The sequence below is a fragment of the Lupinus angustifolius genome, chromosome LG01 (genome assembly GCF_001865875.1).
Source record: "Lupinus angustifolius cultivar Tanjil chromosome LG01, LupAngTanjil_v1.0, whole genome shotgun sequence".
NCBI lineage: Eukaryota > Viridiplantae > Streptophyta > Magnoliopsida > Fabales > Fabaceae > Lupinus > Lupinus angustifolius.
The window spans coordinates 32,616,673-32,639,117 of NC_032009.1; the positions used below are offsets into that span (position 1 = coordinate 32,616,673).

General features: G+C 29.6%; 2 protein-coding genes and 1 non-coding gene across 3 annotated transcripts; all 3 read right to left on the reverse strand.

Moving 5' to 3' along the window:
• Nucleotides 6,163–11,283, reverse strand: LOC109343115 (magnesium transporter MRS2-4-like). Its single transcript, XM_019581266.1, has 4 exons — nucleotides 10,850–11,283; nucleotides 8,574–9,019; nucleotides 7,708–7,923; nucleotides 6,163–6,549 (listed from the first exon to the last, which is right to left on the reverse strand). Exons 1-4 carry the CDS (start codon nucleotides 11,253–11,255, stop codon nucleotides 6,271–6,273), a joined length of 1,347 nt encoding a protein of 448 aa, XP_019436811.1. The 5' UTR covers nucleotides 11,256–11,283; the 3' UTR covers nucleotides 6,163–6,270.
• Nucleotides 19,919–19,992, reverse strand: TRNAR-UCG. The gene has a single exon. It is a non-coding gene; the product is annotated as a tRNA-Arg (tRNA).
• On the reverse strand, nucleotides 21,308–22,061 carry LOC109360967 (ferredoxin-A-like). Its single transcript, XM_019606225.1, has one exon. The coding sequence runs from the start codon at nucleotides 21,999–22,001 to the stop codon at nucleotides 21,561–21,563; it is 441 nt and encodes a 146-aa protein (XP_019461770.1). The 5' UTR covers nucleotides 22,002–22,061; the 3' UTR covers nucleotides 21,308–21,560.

Here is a 22,445-nt window from a genome sequence, read left to right on the forward strand (position 1 = left end):
AAAGATCATAGAGAATGTGGTTTCTAATCATCACCAATGGGAAAATGAGAGGAGACACCATCCAAGGAGAGACTCTGGTGCATAATATGCAGGCAATCAGATGAAGAAGGTAATTTTCACGCTGGAGAACCTTTCTCAAAGGTTTGGAAAGCTAGAAAAATATCATGCTAATGTTATTGGGTCTACTACAACAAGTAAGACGTGTGCAGAAAAATGACATGAGTGGTCTGAATGCAAACACTTCACTGAACCTGAGCATGGAGCATTGACTAATGAACAACTTGAATCATGCAACTACTATGACTACAAGGAGAGGAGTGGACAACGATTCAACCCACCATACAGGCAGAACAATCTCAACCTTTTCTCGGAGGAACAACAACACTCTGAATCATCAATACCAGGATGAACCAGGTAACAGGAAACCTCCAACAAGGTTTCCACAGGTACAATCTTCTTCTATTGATCCTACTCTTAAAACATTAATGGAAGGTCAAGAAAAATTGCTTGCTAACCAAAATAAATTCATGAAGATCAAGTCATGATTAATAAAAGTTTTTCAAACATGCTCAATCTTGAATTCTAAAATAGAAAACCTGACTATCCATGGTAAAATGCTGAAAACACAAATTTCTCAACAAGCTAATAATCCTAATAGACAAATAAGGATATTTCCAGGATAACTAGAAAAAAATCCAAATAATGAACATTGTAAAGCTGTCAAATTAAGGAGTGGAAAGAAACTAAGTGATATTTCTCAAATTAGGAAAAATGCACAAGTGGAAGAGGAACATATTGAGACACAACCCCCTGAAAGGGAGCAAAATTTTAAAAAGATATCTAAATATGTAGCTCCACCACCATATGTACCACCTGTTCCTTTTCCCCAAAGATTAGCAAAGGCAAAATTAGAAAAGAAATTTGGGAAATTTTTGGATATTCTTAAGAAACTATATATCAGCTTACCTTTCATTAAGGCACTACAAGAGATGTCTTCATACACAAAATTTATTAAGGATATTTTATCTAAAAAAAGAAGACTAAGGGATTATGAAACAATCGCTTTAACTGAAGAGTGTAGTGCTTTAATTCAAAATAAATTGCCTCCTAAATTAAAAGATTATGGTAGTTTTTCTATCTCATTTTTAATTGGAAATACTAGTTTTGATCACGCCTTATATGATTTAGGGGCAAGTGTGAGTCTCATGCCCTTATCTGTGTGCATAAAGTTGGAAGTGGATGAACTAAAACCCACTACTATATCACTTCAATTAGCAGATAGGTCAGTTAAATTCCCTATAGGCATCTTGGAGGATGTCCCTATCAAAGTTGGGAAATTTTCATTCCAACTGATTTTGTAATACTAGAGATGGAAGATGATTCACAAATCCCAATCATATTAGGTAGACCCTTTTTGGCTATTGTTGGTGCTATAATTAATGTAAAGAATGGAAAACTTTCCCTGAGCATAGGGGATGAAAAAGTTGAATTTGATATTTCTAAATCTATTAAACAACCTTCTCTTGGGGATTCATGTTTCAGGGTTGATATGCTAAACCAAGTTGTGAAAGAGGGAGCAACTAGAGTACAATCTAAGGATCCCTTAGAGAGATGCATAGTAGATGGTGACACTTTGGACGTTGATGAGGAAGTGGATGAGGTTATTGAATTTCTGAATGCAAGCTCAACACTTCCTCACAACCCACAATATGAGACCTTGAAGGTAATGCCCAAATCTGAAGATTGGGAGGAAGGGAAAACACCTAAAATTGAATTAAAAACAATCCCCTCCATCCTCAGGTATGAATTTCTTTGACCTAATTCATCTTATCAAGTTGTTGTTAATGCTAAATTAAATAAATTGGAAACTAAAAAATTGCTAAGGATCCTGAGAATGCACATGAAGGTAATAGGATACACATTGGATGATATAAAAGGTATAAACCCTTCTTTTTGCATGCATAGAATTTTCATGGAACCTAACCATAAAACTTCAATTGAAAACCAGAGGAGGCTAAATCCTAATATGAAAGAAGTGGTTAGGAAAGAAGTGTTGGAACTTTTAGATAATGGGGTAATATATCCTATATCTGATAGTAAATGGGTGAGCTCAGTTCATGTGGTTCCTAAAAAGGGAGGATTGACTGTTGTGAAAAATGAGAAAAATGAATTCATACCAACTATGCGAAGAACAATTGAAGGACCAAAAAAAGTCATAGATGTTATATTATATTCCTATTTTTTAGATTTGTTTTGTTGGGCTTAGCCCAATATTCTCCCTCAAGGATTTTAGACTTTTTTAAATTACAATTGTCTAATTTAGAATTTGGGATTCTCTTCTACATCATGAGTGAGTAATTCCCTTTGTTTCCAGGATTGGAGATATGTCCTTTTATATTCAATAAATATTTGTTCTTACTTTTATTTCATTGAGTGTTGTGATTTGAATCATTAAATTGAATTTTATTTGTGTGAGTTGTCTGACCAACAAATTACACCTCTTAGATACATTGGGGAAGGACCGAGAGGTGAATCCAACTATCCGGCCATTCAGTTATTCAAACTAGAATCCTAATTCACGAGAGTAGTATTAGGATTCTCGGGGGTTTCTGGAGTTCACCTTGGGTTGCTACGAAACGATTGGATAGAAAGATCCAAGTAAAGGATTTGATTGATAATCGTACCATAAGAGTAGGTGCGACTTCAATTGAGTACACGTGTCGGAGGTCGAGAGAGGACGACACATATCAAAGAGCAATTCACCCTCACAACTTAAAGTTCATGAAAAGGAGTAAAACAAGGATTTGTGAGTGTAAAGGCGGTAATCCTTATCCTGAGAACTCTTCCTAAATTAGATTTCAATCACTTATGGTTTCCAATCTTGCAACAGGAGAAAACACTTCATCATAGTCTAGGCCTTGTTTTTGTAAGAAACCCTTAGCTACAAGCCTTGCTTTGTACTTGACTACTTTTCCTTTAGGATTTATCTTGACTTTGTACACCCATCTTACATCAATTGCCTTCTTTTCTGATGGTAATTGAGTAAGTTGCCATGTCTGGTTCTTGTAAATGTATTTGAGCTCTTCTTTCATAGCATCCGACCAATGACTTTCCTTCACTACTTCATCAAAGTATACAGGTTCCATCCATGCTAGAAAGACCATATGGACCAATTCCCCTTCTGCAGTGATTTCTGAGTCTGGAAAGACTTCATAGTCACTGGATCTAGATAAAGGTTGCCTCACTCTCTGAGACCTTCTTTCAGTTTAGTTTTTGTAGCAACTGGTTGTTGTTCAACTTCATCACCAAGATGCATCAAGGCATTTGCTCACCACCCTTGTCATTCCAGCATTGTGACTCATCAACCTTCACATCTCTGTTCAACACTGTCTTTTGGGTTAGAGGATTTTACACCCTATATGCACCTGTAGAATGATATCCAAGCATAATCAATCTTTCACCTCTATCATCTAGCTTCTTTCTCTATACTTCAGGAACATGTTTATAGCATATACTTCCAAAGATTCTAAGATGGCTCATCGAATGGCCCACACACATCAGAATATACCAACTCAAGAGGTCTTGTTGATTTGATTGACACATGAGAGACAAATGAGTTCTTTGTATGTTTGCTTGTGAGACACTCATCACATAATTAACTTGGAGTTATAATAGGTGGCAAGCCAGTTACCATTCAAGTTCTGCTTAAAAGGTCAAGACTCTTGAAGTGCAAATGACCATACCTTTGATGTTAGGTCCAACTCTCATAAGCAGCTTTAGACTACAAACACATGTGATTACCAATTTGGATTCCAATCTTGAAGATTCTATTGCTAGACAGGTAAACCTTCAATATCAGCTTCCTATCACAATCCACCACCCTTAGCACCTTATCCTTCATAGTCATGGTGTACACTTTCTCAAGCAACTAACCAAGACTAAGCAGGTTGTTTCTCATCTTGGGTACATGCAACACATTCTGGATACAGTGTTTGTCATCTTTCCTCTGGATTGAAATATCTCCAATTCCCTCAGCATCAATGGAACTATGATATGCAAATATCACCTTGCTCATGGCAGTCTCATCAAGTTTCACAAACCATTTCTTGTGGCCAGTCATGTGATTTGAGCAGCCTGTGTCAAGATACCAACAATCATCATTGACATTCTCCTTTTCAGTTGTGACCATAAGCAATACTTGTTCCTCATCAGATTCCTCTCCTTGGGCCATTCTTGCTTTAGCTTCTGGTCCACTACCATGCTTGAATCTACATTCAGATGCATAGTGACCAAGATTTTTACAATTGAAGCATTGAATCTTACTCTTGTCAAACTTCTTTTTGTTTCTTCTGAATGTGTGATCTTGCCCACTGAATCTCTGTGAGGAGGTTGAACCAGGATCTTGTCTGGTTCCTTCATACTTGCCCTTGTCATTCTTCCATCTACCTTTGGATTTCTTTTGAAAGTTTCACTAACTAGAGTGCCTTCTGCTAGACTGGGCTTGAAGGGCTTGATCAGGATTCCTTTCTTGATTCCTCTCCTTTATTCTTTGCTCATGTGCCTCCAAGGAACTCTACAATTCCTCAATCTTGAAGGTGTCAAGATCCTTTGATCTTCTATGACAACAACTACATGATCAAACTTGCAGGTCATAATCCTCAATACCTTTTCCACCACCAACTAATCTCTCATTGCCTCACCACACCTCTTCATTAGATTTGTCATGGCTCTAATTTTGGTGAAGTATTTTGAGATGATGTCTCATTCTTTCATTTGCAACAATTCATGCTCCCTCCTCAAGGTCTGCAACTTCACTTTCTTGACTTTTTCAGCTCATGCATAACACTTTTCAAGATTGTCCCAAGCCTCATTTGTTGTTTTGGCATTGTCAATCTTCTCAAAGTTGGATTCATCTACGCATTGATTAATCGTGAACAATGCTATACAGTCTCTTTTCTTCCACTCTCTGAAAGTGGATCTCTATGCTTCAGTGGCATCCACACCCACTGATTGGTACTCATTCTGCATTATCTCAAGAACTTCTTGATAGCCAAACAAAACCCTCATTTGCATATTCCACCTTTCATAGTTCTATTTAGAGTTGGTAGTGTCATAGTAAATCCACTACTGTTTGCCATAAGAAGGTTATTCGTGCTTCCTTCCTTTCTTGACTTTTTCAGCTCATGCATAACACTTTTCAAGATTGTCTCAAGCCTCCTTTGTTGTTTTGGCATTGGCAATCTTCTCAAAGTTGGATTCATCTACGCATTGATTAATCATGAACAAGGCTAGACAGTATCTTTTCTTCCACTCTCTGAAAGTGGATCTCTATGCTTCAATGGCATCCACACCCACTGATTGGTACCCATTCTGCATTATCTCAAGAACTTCTTGATAGCCAAACAAAACCCTCATTTGCACATTCCACCTTTCATAGTTCTATCTAGAGTTGGTAGTGTCATAGTAAATCCACTATTGTTTGTCATAAGAAGGTTATTCGTGCTTCCTTCCTTCTTTTCACAGACCCAAGATCAAGGAAAAACAAAAACTCTAGATACCACTGTTAAAAAGGAAAGAAAGAAATGAATTTAGAAAAGAAAGAAAGATTTTAATCGTTTAAGACAATAGTAATCAATCATCGAGAGATGAGAGATTAGTTATAGAACTAAATAATATTTTGCGCCCTTTTCATTTCAGGCACAGTGCCTTTTATAACAGAAATAACGGTTTGTTTAATCGATTATACAAACTATTAATCAATTAACAAAACTACTTTTAATCAATTAACTAGCTAAACGAATTATATTATTCAACAAGAGCTTGATTTTTCCAAGGATTTTTTGTGATTAAAAAAATCCTGGTGAAAGATAAAGTCTTTGCATTTATATATATATAGAGGGGTGAGTAGAACAAATATATGTTGTCTCAAAGCATGCCCACACTTATAACATCGAAGCAAAAATAGAAAAAAAAACAATGATTTTTTTAATTGCCATGATATATTTTTATTGGGTTGAGACATACTTTAGGACATAAGATCATTGTACCCAATAAACATTTAAAAGTATGTATTAACAATGACATCTACAAATGTTAAAAGCATAAATATTGGCAGTTTGGAAAATCTTAAGAAACCTGCTAAATAAATTGTACAAAATTAAGCTCTACCCTTCATAAGCCATATTTATTCCTGTTCTTTCTTCATACCACTGACCAATGAGATTTACATAGCTAATATCTTCAACAGAAGTAGGTGATAACAAAGCATGCTTAAGATCCCAACAACTTTTTCCATTTTGCATATGCCCAAATAATCAGGAAAAGGAGTATGCAAGCTGTGGTCATGATCCCAACAAAGGGCCAAAATAAATTTTGCACTTCATATAATTGAATTTTGATGTTCATGCCAAGCATACCAGCAACATAATTTTCAATACCCATTGCAAATGATGCAATTGTCAGTGTCAACTGCAGCTGAATAAGCTCATTTCTTTGGTTATCAAGTTGGATGTTCACATAGTCTTCTGTATCATCAATATATTCCCTAACCTGCAAAATGAGTATCCAATAAGAAACTAATTCAGAATCTTTCTCCAGGTCTACCACTTATATTTAGATACGTAGATATTAATGTATTACTTTTGTAAAATAAAATTAAAATGAAAGTATTATTTTTTATTTGATGGTAAACTTTAATTGGTTCGGGATAGAGAGACAAAAAGATTAAAGAACATAGGATCTTGCTGCATAAGAAACAAATCACTTCTCAAAAATGATAAAACTTAAAGTCTGAGGTCATTCTTACAATATCTCTATTACAAAAACACATCATGTAACCACTTATATAATGGTTTAGTCTCAGCATAATTGTAAGGTTGTTTATCATGTGACCTGATGGTCATAGATTTAAATCCTGAAAACATCTTCACTTTACTTCCTTGCTTTTGAAGGTAAGACTGCATATACCTACATTCCTCATACTGCACTAGATTGGAGCCTAAATTTGCATCACCCAACATGAGGTTCCATGAAACATGGCTAATTTCCTTTCCACCTCCCCCATCCCTTACTTTTGGGGACCATGTAGCATCCTCTACATATCATATGGGGTGCTTTGATACTTTCTAGAAACATATCATAACAAAACTACCAGTATCACTATTCCCTAAGAATTATCTCAAATTATGGTAACAAAAATTGCTGCTCCTATTGAGTTATGTCATGGAAATCAAATATGTATATGAATTAATCATCTAAAAGTATCATAGCACAGTATAAATTGGATGGATGGGATGATAAAATCAAAATAGAGAATGACATTTTCAATCTTCAAAGTGGAACAAAGATATTGTAACACCTCAGCCTTTCCCATAAATTTACTGTCATCCTTTAATCTTAATATCCAATATTTTATTCTCCTAAAGGAAACTACTGTGACACGAACCCAAAACTTCAGGGACATAGAGTCATTGATTCTATTTAGTCGCAGTCACTAAGCTATAGTGGTAGCCACTAAATTGAATCAATGACTTTAAGTCTCTCAGGTTATGAGTTCGAGTCGCAAAAGCTTTTTAAGGAGAATAAAATATCATAGAAGTATTTAATCTTAAAGTATAACATAGCTCAATAAATTCATAGGTATATAGTCCCATATCAAAGTTATGGTGTTATAAATATGACTTAAAAATATGATAAATGAGCACTTACAGAGAGTATCTTGTTACGAGTAGCATCCAACTGCATAAAATATGCCTCAAGCAACATCTCCAGTTCCTCCACGTCATTATCATCATGTTTAGTCACAAGACTTTCACTTTTGGTAGAATGGGCCTCAAATTGATGATTCTGCAACCCCTTCCTGGTCAAATATAATTGACTCATATCTTCATTGCCATCTAACAAATGTTCAATTTCATCCCGCACCTGTCACAATGGGTCACAAGTTCCTAAGTATGATATAACTATAGTAGGTAGATTGAATCTTTAAGCACAAGAATTCTCTTTAGAGAATTGGGAATTGATTCTTTCCTATCAAGTGGTTCTTTTATGGATTAGTTCCATATATCTAAATATCTAGAGTTTCACTAATACTTTAAGTACAAAAATGAATAAAAAAATAAGAGAAATTTGAGATATATACTCAACTAATGAGTAATAATAAACAATAATTTTGTATCGACTGTTTTTTTTATGGGGAATCAAAACTTGATTCAAACGATTGTTATTAATATTGTATCAATTATCAAACTGGTTAGGGTAATAACATGGTAGTATAATGGTTCAACTTGGTTCACCGGATAAAGTGAAGTTATATATATATATATATAAAAAAATAATTACTTTTATTTTCATTAAAATATTATTTTAAATGAAAATTGGATTGTATCACTAGTATCGTTAATCAATTGGTAAGACCCATTTTTGTTAGTTTTAATTGTTATGATTGCATTATTAATATAATTATTATACCATATTAATATTTGAGATTGTTTTACCGATTGAATTGGCCGATACGAAATAGTTTTTACAATACTGGTTCAAACCTATACGAAATAGTACTATAAACAACGTACCTTTTGTACACGTGCCAGCAAACGTGTAAGGTTACTCTTCAAACTCCGAACAAAGTCAAGATTGTTGGTGCTAACATTCTTAGCCAATTCATCTAGTACAGGGTAAGCATCACTTTCAAGTTCTGCCACATTTGAGTCCAAAAGAGTAGAAACAAATTCCAAAGCAATCTCCAAAACTTGAAACTCAAAGGGAAGCTCATCTGGCAAATCTTCAGCTAACTGTGGAGAAGATAACCATTGTATTTCATTAGAAACCTGCATTTCAATTTCTTTTTCATATGCAGTTCCATGAAGCTTAGGTTGAGTAGTTTTATATGGAAGTTGTTGTCTGAGTTGTTCAACAAATGGAATCACTTCTTGGCGAAGAGGCTCAAGCAATAACACTTCTTCAGCTGTGATTATAGCCTTAATAAACTCCAAATTAACTACTATTGCTCTCTCTCTGCCTGCAAAGAAAAGTATAAGTAATTTCTATCTTCATAATAAGCTAAGAAACCAGATACACTATATGAACAAAACTTGTCAAGAAAAAGTGTAACGAAAAAGTGGAGACTTGGTGTGTTAGCTGGTATATTTAGTTAGGAGTTTGATATTCTTTTTATATTTATATTATTAATATTAATTAATAATATATTTTATTATTTTATTTTATTTTTATTTTATATAATTTCATATCTGATTTCTGATTATTTATGATATAACATAATTTAATAATTATGTTTAGGTGAGTCATTATGATTAATAAAAAATTAATAAATGAGTCAATGTGAAATAAACACATAATATTGATTTTTTAGGTAAAACTTAATAAGTAGATTAATTTGAAATAAATTGGTAAACTCAACAAGGATGTGTTTTCATCCTTATTCTTATTCTTACTCTTCAATTGTCGCATTCCATCACACAAAAAACTGATGGTTCTCCATTATGCAAACCAAGTCACAAATTTAAGCTAATAATGGGAATATGTCACATCATAGTTTGTCTTAAGAACTTATATAACATACTAAAATATGTATTTGACTTCTTTACATGCTTAATAAAACATTTTCTTTTAAGAGTTTTGAATATTAGTCTATTTAAAAAGTTGCTATGTTATAATGTCTTTAAATATGACATGTCTCCTGCCTTTAAATAGGTTATTGTGTTTGTTTTAATTAGGTTCATTTAGCATTAGCAATTAAATTATATTTTTATGTTTTTTTATTAAAATTGTATATATAATAATATTAATTATATTAAAATAATATAATATAATTAAACATGTGACACCAATGTGCGATTATACTGAAAACAAAATGGCTGTTAGAATTTGAAATGATGATGACCGATCACAAGTGCTAATCCTAGTCTTACTTTTTCACCACCAAAAACTTGGAAATTTCATGAATCCAATGATGCAAAATTCTAGTTGATACAATAATACCTCATCTTCTCACCTATGCTAGAAGCAATTCTCTAATATCTCTATATTCCACATATATTTGATATTAATATTTCCCAACTCTTCATCAATTCATATTTATAGAGTATCGAATTTTTTTTTTTGAAAAATAAATAAATCATAAATCTAATACTTTATAAATACTCTTAGAAAAATTTCTGACACTTCTCACACTCAAACTATCATACAAGAGTATTTTAAGGGAGAAAAACTTGTCACATAATCAATTAATTACAAAAAAACATAAGATTCAATATATCAAAAAAATATTTAGTGGGAGAAAAAGACAAAACATATGTATTGCATAGAAAAGGAAGAAGAAAAACATATGCCATAGACAAAACATAATGTTAATCATAAATTAAATGGATAGATATTATTCTTATTCATGAGCCATAGACAATAATGATTTTTTATGAAAATATGAGTTTCATTTTATATTTAATGATTTTTGAGAAATATGTTCTTTTGGAATTTCATAATAATGATTTTATGTTTATTATATTTTATAAACTTTATACTAATTTTATATATCTCAAATGTAATCATATCATACATTTTTAAGAATATTTCAAATATATTACATCATACATTTTTTTTAAAAAGAATATTACTATTAAACTATAATAAGATACATATAGCAGATACTGTTATAGGCATCATTACTTCAAACAATCACACAACACAATTTCTTACACCACCCAAATTTTCAAAATTCAAACACAACTCAACGAGGTTCCATCAAAATTATCACCACAATCAATCATTCACAGAAACCTTAAACTCAAATATCAAAACCAGAAAATTCAAAGTAAAAAAAAAAGTGAACTACCAAGTATATTAGAGGAGTGAGAGTAGACAGGTCCCAAAATCCTCAAATCCCTAGCAGGAATCGAAGCATGGAGGATAATCGTGTACTTATCCCATTCCACCATCTCCGTCTGCCCCTCCTGATCAACCCGCATCCACAACCTCGCTGCTCCGGCCATCTTCTTCGCCTTCAATCCATTCTCCGGCCTCTCGCCCGGTGAACCATTTATCGATTGCTGCGGCGAAGCCGGAGACTGAAGTGGCCACGTCGGCTTCCTGTGGCGGCGGCGGGAGACATGGCGGCGAGATGAGAAGGTAACCTTACGCATTATTATTATTATTATTAATTTATAATTTAATATTAGATAGTGAAAATGGAAGAGAGAATGTTCTTCTCCTTGTTTCTGGTTGTCGCTCAGTTCTTTCATGTTGGAGTTTTATTATGCCTCACTCACAAATGGTGTGGGTTGTTTACAGCATGCAAAGTAAGAAGATGAAGTAAGAATAATTAATAGTTTGAAGGAAATCTTAACTAATTTAGACATATTTCCTTTTTTTTTTAATAAAATCTAGTTTAATATTTACACATTTTTTTATACATATATCATTTATATATTAACTTTTCAGTAAAAAGTAAAAGTGAGATACACAAATGGTGAATAATATATATGATTTGTAAAAATAATTTACATTGAGTCCATATAAAAATTAAATTCATAATTTTACTCTCATTTAATATTTTTATTAATTGATAGCGGCCATCACAATAATAAAAGGTTAAATATTATAGGATGTAGTGACCCAATTTTTGACTGATCATTAGTTTTATGACAAAGGAATAAATACTAAATGATTTGAAGTCGATATTACATTTTTATAGTCAAAAACATGGAAAACTCTCTTCTATGCCCAAATTAAAAAGTATGAATATTGAACCAGAGTTATAATCTCAAAAATCAAGTGGGAGTCGGGAAAGATATTAACACCTTAAACGATAGTTTCACTAGTTGCATAAATCTTTACAACCTTAGTTTATTTTATTAAAAGATTAATTACTTAAACAAAAATATTTTTTATTATTTTTTGTCTAACAAAAATTTATTTTACTCATACGTATCTCTAAGTGTAATAGAGAAATCAAAATTAGGTACTTATAAGCTCAAAATAAATTAATGGGTATGTTTGACTTTTATTAAGGAATTTTTTTAATTAATTGAATAAGAATTAATAGTAGAAGAGAAGTAAGATACAACATGAGTAGGGATGACAATAAAGCATGAGTAATGTTTTTTTGTGCTCATATTTGTACTATTAGCGAGTACCAACACGTGTAGCGAATATATTTTGTAATAATCAATATATATGAAATAATTATTGCATGAAGAATAAAATTTATCAACATATTAAGTTTATCATTATATTTCAATCACTAAAATTAATAATATAATAGACAATATATAATTATATAATAAAAAATTATATTATATATAAAAAATGTAATTAAAAATAGTTTATAAAATTATATTTTATGATACTTGTTCCGACTCGTAAACTACATTTTTGGGTATTCATTATGAGTATGGTACCCAAAGGACCATTATTTTTGTCATCCCTATAGGAGATGTACCCTCTATATTAGATTCCTAAAATAATTTAGTAATTTATTTTATTATTTGTATTTATTAAATAATTTATTTTAATTAAAAGATAAATTGATAACAAACGATACAACATTGACCATGAAATGACTTTTCTACTTCGAGAGAAAATAGAGATTGTACTAATAATGCAATTATTTAACGACTTTAAGCAAAATGTAGATACGAGAGTCTTAATCTTAGTATTAAAATTTCAAAATAATTTATTAATAAAACATTTTAATATTATTTAATTTTAATTATTTATTATAATTTAATTCATTATAATAAGAAAGTATTTATTGATTATAAAAACAATAAAATTTAATAAATTAATTATTATATAAAAATCAATAAATTTATTATTATTCATTTAAAATTATATATTATTTTTATTCATAAAAATAAAATAAAATAAACTTATTTTTTATTTATATGATGGTAATACAAGTTTTTTTTATTTATACAAATAATTAAATTATTTAATTAAAATAAATAAATCAGATGAATGAAAATGATAAAAAGAAAACGTATATCTACACATGGCTATGCTTGAATGGAAATCATTCAAATCATGACAAATGATGCAAATAGAAGAAAGTGAAAATACAAAATTTGAGAAATCCTTTAGAAGCTTAATGATAAAGAATATGTCAATTTTAAATTGTTAACTCATAAAATTGTTATCTTGGATTTCAAAAATCTAATAACAACCAACAATCTTCCTTTATCTACATCAATATCCTGAGATTTTAATTTAACTCATTTATTCAATTAAAATTATTTATTTTTAATAAATTCGATAATATTCATTATGTAGTACAATCTTATTAATTTTAATTTTTTTACACAAAATAAAATTATGCTCTCATATTTTAGACTAAAGAAAATGAGATATTCAAATTTGTCCCTATTTAATTGTTACTTAGTTGATAACAAACAAATTGAGGTTTGAGTACTATCGTGACAAATAGTTAGCAAAAAAAAATGAATATTAATTTAGACCAGGTAGAGAGAACTTAATTCATAATACTTCACCATTTGAATGTGTGTATGAATATCATAATTTGATTGAATTTTAATCATGAGCCAAGAACATATAAAATGTCAAGAAAGTAGCTCAGAGTATTGCTAGAGATTTGGAGGAGGGGATAAAAAAGTTAAGGACACGTGAGAATACTTATAAAACTTTTAAGAAGTTCTGAGCTGTGCATTTTAAAAGAAGATGGAGATGAAAGTGAGGATAATAAATCATCAAAACATTTATGCAAGCAATAATTATTGTATATATATATATTGATAATAAAAAATATATAAACATATACTTTAACTTAAAAATTGGTTGAGTGCCCATGCATATCGCATGGGAAAATACTAACCGAGCATGTTCTACCTCATTGTCATTCCTACCTTAGAGTAATGAATCTTATTTTAAGATAGTTTAGCCATCATTATAATATATAGAGTGTCATATGGATTGACATATGTCATATAATTCAAGTTTATCTGTTACTCAACTTTTTATTTCTATGATTAAATATTCCCTTAAGACAATGTGTCCTAGCAAGTGTTCTTTTTTGCCTAAAGATTTGTCGCCCTTATGTCATAATAATATCTTGTATCACTCATGTTTGGGTGAAGATAGGGTCACTTTATTTAATGCACAAATTTCCTAGTTTATATTGACAAATATAAATGATTGAGATAAAAATTATGGTTTGCATCCTATGTTCTACATGAGATACACCTTACAGGTTTTTGCAACGTCTAAAGGTCACAATCATACAGTGACATGCTAAGAAATATCTCAAGTGGTCTGTATATAAGCTTCTAGACTTTTAAAGATCATCAGACTGTATATAATATTGAAATAAACAAAACTAAATATTATGGGCTAGAAATAGAAAGAGACTACCTCCTCAAGCTACTAAATTACAATATTGGGAACAATCTGGATGGTTTATCACACTAGTATATAATATGAATACATGGCATGTGTGTGTGGCACGAGGCAAAATGTACATAGTGTTACTATATGAGAAAGCATATGGACCATTATTATGAAAAAACAAAATATCAACCCTTAAAAATTGTAAAAATGATGGCAATATTACAAATAATTAATTAAAGAAGATAAATGAATGTGGATAAATACTAAAAACAAGAGAGATTCTTAAATACGTGCAATTAATAGCTCAAGATGCTCTTAGGACCCAATTTTTGTTGGATTGCCAATATATGATTCAATAAGATAGAACAAAAAATATTTCTCCTTCTCTCAAATAATTTGGAGTCTCTACTATATTTTCTATGATCAAAATGTAAAAATACTCTCATGTACGTCTAACTTAGGAAATATGGTCACTAAACTATAGTTTTAAGCTTGAGAGTCAATTACAAGTCATGTATTAATATCTTGTACGCTTGTGTTAAAACAGTACCCTCGCTAACAACATAGATCTTTATACTCTTAGTTTATTTTATTAAAAATATAATTATTTAAGAAAAATATAATTTTATTTTTGTGTGTGATAATAATTTATTTTGCTCTTCCATATCCAAATATGTAATAAAGAAATCACAATGATGCAGTTATGGGTTGAAAACTAGTTAATGAAAATGTCTGACTTTAATTAAAAAAACATTTAATTAGTTGAAAGAGAATTAATAGAAGAATGGACCACATTGGTTATGAACCAAGTTCCAACTTAGAGAGATAGAAGAGATAATTCTAATAACCACAATTGTTTCTTGCTTGAATTATAAAATAAGATATAATTCAAGTCATAACCTCACTATTAGATTCCCAAAATCATTTGTTAAAGAAATTATTTTAATTAAAAGAGAAATTAGAACAGATGAGATGATATTTGTCCTGGACCAACTTTCCCACATCTAGAGATAGTAGAGATAATATTGATGATCACAACCATTTCTTAATTCCAAGCAAAAAGTAACACAAGACAAAGTCCTAACTTCACTATTAAATTCTCAAAATAATTTATTAAAAGATACTTTTAGATTATTTAATCATTATTTATTTATTAGTAATAAAAATAATATTTTTATTATTTATAGAAAAGGAAATTATTAAAGTGATTATTATTTAAAAACTAGAATTATTAATTAATTATTACCCATTTAAAAATATATATTTCTATTATTATAAAAATAAAATAAAGATAAACTATTATAATGAAAAATAAATTATTTATTAATTGTAAAAGACAAAGTTAGTTATTTATAACATAAATTTTCTTATAAAAATATCATATTATATTATTATTGTGAGTTGGAAAAATAAAATATTTTAATCTTTCCATTTTATGTGTTGTTTTTGTTACGATTTAAACCAACTTTGTTTCTTTTTTTCCTTAATTTTTTTAATAAAAATAAACACCTCTAACATTTTTGGGTGCAGTAATAGTCTTTTTTGAATAAAAATAATCATATTTAATAACCAGTCATAGAAAACTTGATTTCTAATGTAATCATTGAATGATGTTTTACCAACAAGATGTTGGTCTAATAGTATAAGGTCACAACAGATCTTTAGGATGATTAAATAGTTCGATTTCTATGAGCGATACTTGTTGTGAGCGACATTAGATCCCAAAATGTGAAAGATACCTTTAGTAGTTGTTGGAATATATTATATTAATCTAAAGAATAATATATGTGAATATGAGATATTATATTGTTGAGTTGGTTTTAACCCAAGTTATTAATTTCTAAGAATAGAGGATGTTAGTTGGTTACTTAGTTTTAGTGTTAGGTTAATTAGTTTTTCCTTCCCTTTATATAGAAGATTCAATGTAACTTTGTAAATTATATATTCAATATTCAATGAATGTTATTCTCTTTTCTCATCTTTTTTGTTTCATCAAGAAATTAGTTCATAGTCTCCTACTATTTTAACAATAATACTATAAAAGTTTGAATTATCTTTTGTTTCTAATAATAACTTTTTTATGCATTTAATAAAGATTGAAATTCTAGCATCATAATTAAATAACTCTAATGTTGAACCTTATTAATCAATTCTAAGATTTATATGGTTGTGTCGTTGATTATTTTATTTTTCTCACTTTACATTTCAATTGTATTTCAATTCAATTAGAAGGAGAAACAAATTTCCACTTTAAGCTTCTCATGAAAACATTTATAGCATGAATGTTTCTGAAGATTTATTATTTTAAAGCATAAATAAATGGTCTTTTACTATTGGTTTATGATTGAGAACTTTTTATTTATGAATTCAACAGCAGTATGTTAAGAAGTAAAATTTCACACAAGTTGAATTTAACTATCTTTTTTTTATATCTAACGTTTTAGATAATAAATAATAAAAAATATTATTATATCAGTAGAACAATTAGGACAAGGGATAGCAACCGGGCCAGACAGAGAGTGTATACCCATACTATTTATGGGTACATATGTAGGTAGCTCATAGGTACACAACAAATTTTCAATTTTAATTATATTTTTATAATAATTGATATATAAAATTAGTTATTACTTAAATAATATGATATATATATATATATATATATGATAATTTTATGATTATAGTTCAATCTCTAAAATTTATTATGAAATAATAATAAAATTTACAAAATATAATATTAAAATAATAATAAAAAACATAAAATATTTAATTAAAATAAATACGCGAATACTTAGAGGTGGGTATCATGATATTCGTTTCTATCCATAAACTATTTTTTCTAACATGTCAACTATAAGCATATGGACATAATGTCTAATGTGTACATGTTCAAATTTTTGGGACAAAAATTGGTAATTTAATTTTATTAGGGAGTAATTTGTTAAGGTCGAAAAACACGAGAGATGAAAATAAAGAAATAACATCTAGTTATGGCTAGAAAATTGTTGAAGAAATAACAATACATTTCTTTTATGAGAATAAAATATCTCCCTATACTAGAAGATAATTATATCTTCCAGTCAGTAAAAATATGACATATGTAATTTTTTTAGTTTTAGAAATACATTGTTCACTTGACATTCCAAATGCAAAATAACTCAAAGGAGTGAACTAAATATAATAATGGTTATATGAGTGAAATAAAAAAGCTATAAATATAATTTATGGTTGATAATTAAAAAATATGATAAAAAGTGAGACTTTGGTTATTAAATGACTGAATAACCAAGTCTATTCTTGAAGAGCCTTCTTCAAAAGAGTGTTTACTTGACATGTGAATTTCTTATAGAAGAATCTCTAACAACAATTTAAATGAGAAAACAACCTTTGTAAAATTAATTGATTTGACATTTTAAAACTCTCATCTAGAATTTAAAAACAAAATTTATTTACGACTTTATTACATTGGAAAATTTATATTTTAATGATAATTAATGTATTTAACTAGATCACCATCCCTGAAAATACTGAAAGTATTGATTTTGTCTGTTTCAGACAAGGATAGGTAGTTAATTCTTTTTCTAAAGCAACTCTTAATATTAATAATAAAAGCTCTCTTAAATATGTAGAAATTTTAGGCAGGATCTCACAAAGGCAGGGAAAAACCAAAGTAGGGATAGAAATAAAATGAGAAACAAACAACATTCACCAAAGCATAGGCACATTGATTTGGTTCACGAAATATATGATAAAAGGACACAATTAAAATAGGTAATCTTTAAAAATAACTCAAAAAATTGTAACCGGTGGCGGAGGATGGAAGGGACTGGTGAGGGCAGCTGCCCCCTGGATTTTTAAAAAGAAAAATCTATTTATCTTTTGTTTTCCTACGGAAATATACACGTTGTCTCACAAAATGTGTTATTTTATTTGTCAGTTATTGTATTTAGTCATAAAAATATTTAATTATTAAACTTTTAAATTATAAAATGTGACACATAGAGTGACACACTTTTTGGAGCATATATATTCCCTTTACCTACACCTAAATGATGTCTTTATGAAGATACAAGTTGAAACTCACATATTTCTTTAATTTGTAGCTTCATAAATAAATATAATACAACTTGTGTGATCCTTCTAAAATTATATATAATAGATTAAATTCTCTTACAAGTTGATATTGCTTATAATAATATGATTTTGTTTGAGTTCATAATAATTTTATGTTTAATGAAATGGATTATGTATGTATTGATAATATATACCCTAAGAATACTTATAAGTAATTTAATATTGATAATATATATATATATATATATATATATATATATATTGGATGTCAATGTCAACTTTTTATTCTTGATGTTAGCCATTAATGTTTAAAAATATTTTCTATCATAAATCATATATTATATTATCAAGTTATTCGTATTATTTTATTTATTATGATTCAACCACTATATAAATATCATTTTGGGTATGACCAACTAAACAAAATTACGTAGTAAGATAGAAGATGAATTTCTTACCGACAACATAGTAATTTATATTGAAAAATTAGTTGAATATTTTATCTTTGATCCATCATATATGTTTATTTATATTTTTATTATTTAATTAAATATTATTGTCCCTCTTAAAATTTTGTTAATATCATTGTAACCCACGAGAACCTTAAGAAAACCCAACGTGATTTTACATCTCATGTTCCAACACTACAAGTTTTTTTAACTCCCTCCAAGGCTCCAATATTAAAAGTTTCCTTGCAAGTTACAACTTATTTTTTTAAACGACATTAAAAAGTCACATTTATATCTCATACATTCTTACTTGTTACTTAATTTTCTTATATGCCACGTGATACACAAAAATATTTGTCTTTTAATTTAAGAAAATTTTCTATCTTTATAAATGATCAATTTCGTTCATGCATATCTAATGTTGACACCCCATGATGCAACTCTATTTTTTCAGAATTAAGATATATCTATTTTTAATTCAATTTAATTAATTATAATGATATTAAAAATAAAAATTCAAATGCAATTAATTATTTTTATTTATAAAAATATAAAATAGTTAAAATTATTATTCAACATTTAATATATGAGGAATTATTTCAATTAAAGTGTTATTATAAAACTGTAAAAATAGTTAATTTACTTATATTTGAGAACAAAAATCATATTTTTTTTTTACATTTTCACTCACTGAAATTAGATAGCTGAACAAGGATCTAAAAATCTCAGGAAAACATAATGCATGAGCATGTATAAATTTTATCGTTTATTTCTCCTAATACTTGTCTTGTTTTCATTTTTATCACTCCTTATATATAAATGAGAAATGTTTTTGTACAACCATAATTTTCTTAAATTCATTATTTTTCCAGAAAAAATCGGCAATAATTTTCTTGCAGTAAATTCATTCTAACAAAACTATTGAATTTTAAACATTCTATGTGGCATGTATAAGCCATGATAAGTAAAATAAAATATCACCATGAATATGAATTAAAGGTTAGAATTAAAGATAAAAATATAATAATTTGCAAAAGAAACGACCACAGTGGGAGTCGAACCCACGACCTTCTGATCCGAAGTCAGACGCGCTAATCCACTGCGCTATGCGGTCACTGTTGCTACTTGTTAACAAATACTCATTATATAAGAATACCTTTACATTGATTATATGTTTTATATACCATCTTCCATCATTATTGACTATTCAATTTTTTTTATTACAAATGAATAATGAATGATATACTCAATATTATGAAACTCGAGCCAGACATCAAACCGAAAGAGGTCTCATATTAGATTTAATTGATTTAAACAGTTAAACCGTCCGATTGGACCGAATGATTTCAGATATAATTTATCATTTTTATCAATAAATATATAGTTATATATAAATACAAATTTTTTATATAATTAAATATAATTATATTGAAATAATATTTTTCCATCTTTTTTGTACTGGATTAAAACAAAACATTAGAGTAGTGTTCTATTTTTTAAAATTTTAAGTGAATCGTCCGGTTTACATCCTGGGTTATTGTGGTTCAACCGAGTTTAACATGGTTGGACCGAAATTTCTCCGATTTAAAGTGGTCCAACCCCTCATTCAGTTAAGGCTATAAATCAGAGCTGTTTTCAAGTCTGGTCAATGATTAAATTGGTCAGATCGTCTAGTCCTGTTATCACAACACTGGATACACTAATTTTATATAAATCTTTATACTGTATAGATTTTACACTCTTGCAATAATTAGTTCATCTCTATTAAGGAGTTTAACCATCATTAGTCTTTGAAATAATATTATCCATTAAATACGTTAAGTAGTCAAGGTTTGCAGATAGGTTCTCTTTCTAAAAGTTGCATGTTTCACGATTGAAAGATTTCTCAATGTTTACCCTTAGATGATAAATGTTAAGAAAAATTGTGAGTTAATACTTAAAAAATATTAGAAAATATGTTGATATATGTTTTTGTAAGGAAAGAATATAACATGTGCGATAACAATTTGGTTTAATAATTTTAGTTGCTAAGGTTTAATTCCGGTGCTTATAACTTTTGGACTAGTATACAACTGAGTTAATATATCATCTTATGTAATGAGAGTATATAAAGTTGATATAGTAGTGTTAGTCCCTAGTTCCAATCTCAACTTGCAGTTTCATTCAATGGTAGTAGAAGCTACCAACCAAACAATGAAGGATAATGAAATAGTTAGTTGAAACTATGAAGGACATTACTATCATTCTCAAATGCTATGAAGATAGAAATATAGCTTGTCTCACATTGAACTGCAGATATAACTACAAAATCACAAGTAATATGAACTTAAGAACCACAAATGGCCATGTTTCATGGTAGCTATTCACTTTTTCCATTATTAGATAACAATGAAACTCTTTGGTGGTTAAAGGCTACCCAGTCAGACAAGTAAAGGAAAACACTCAAGATTTACTTCAATTGTCTCAACAAGCATGTGAAAGAAAAACATAATTAAAACCACAAGAAGGAATTAAATCAGTAAGTAATAACTCATTCTAAGAAATAGTTAAACAAAAAAAGACCAAAAAGCCAATACCACAACCGAAACCAAAACACAAGAAACAGAACAGAACATCATACTAAGATAAATAACACATGGTCACACAACAATGACCACCTATGACTAAACAAGTAACAACTTTTTAAGCAGCAAGCTCTTCCTCCTTGTGTGTCTCAATAACAACATCAGACTTAGGATAAGCAACACATGTAAGAACAAACCCAGCTTCTAGTTGTTCATCATCAAGGAAGTTACCATCAGATTGATCCACCTCCCCTGACTTAACTTTACCAGCACAAGAAGAACAAGCACCAGCCCTACAAGAATAGGGTAGGTCAATACCTTCTTCTTCTGCTTTATCAAGGATGTATTCATTATCTGGGCACTTAAACTCTTTAGTTCCCTCTGGGGTTATGACCTTAACATTGTGAGTAGCCATGGCAATGACACAACCACGTTCAGGTTTCACAACAAAAAGAGACTCACCCATGTTAGGGAATGCCTTTAGGGTTGTGGTCATTGGCTGCAACCTTAGGAAGGAGGTGCTTACCATGGTTCCAGAGAGCATTGGTGTAGTGGCCATTGTTGCTTTGGTGTTTGCAAAGTGTGGTTTTTGGAAGTGGGAAGTGAAGAATGGATTGAACAACAGTTGTGGAAGTACTGAGATTTATTACTAAGTAGTGGTATGGCATGGATACCTTATCTGCCACGTGCCATCATGTTACACCTTGCTGTTGTTATCTCTTTATCATCATAGATTACAATTGTGAATCAAGTTGACAAACACGTGCTTAAAAAAAAGTAAAATTTAAGAATTTCACATTATATCATAATGCTATCATGACGATTACAGTGATATTTTTTTCATACTACCAAACCTATTTTATTACATTTTTGAGTAATGAACTAATTTCTTTCAGAGTTTGTAGTTGTCTCTCCTAAAAACATCTTCCTAAAATCGAACCATCAACCTTAGGGATCAAGTGAAATCTTACACCACTAAACAAACATCTTATTAATTATCAAT

Excerpts from the sequence above, each read along its gene's own strand:
- LOC109343115 (XM_019581266.1), bottom strand. The coding sequence starts at position 11,255 with ATGAAAGAACTGAGCGACAACCAGAAACAAGGAGAAGAACATTCTCTC. Across the intron at positions 9,020-10,849 it reads TCACTCCTCTAATATACTTG|GCAGAGAGAGAGCAATAGTA; the intron begins GTAGTTCACTTT and ends TTTTCTTTGCAG. Across the intron at positions 6,550-7,707 it reads CTCGTAACAAGATACTCTCT|GTTAGGGAATATATTGATGA; the intron begins GTAAGTGCTCAT and ends CTCATTTTGCAG.
- LOC109360967 (XM_019606225.1), bottom strand. The coding sequence starts at position 22,001 with ATGGCCACTACACCAATGCTCTCTGGAACCATGGTAAGCACCTCCTTC.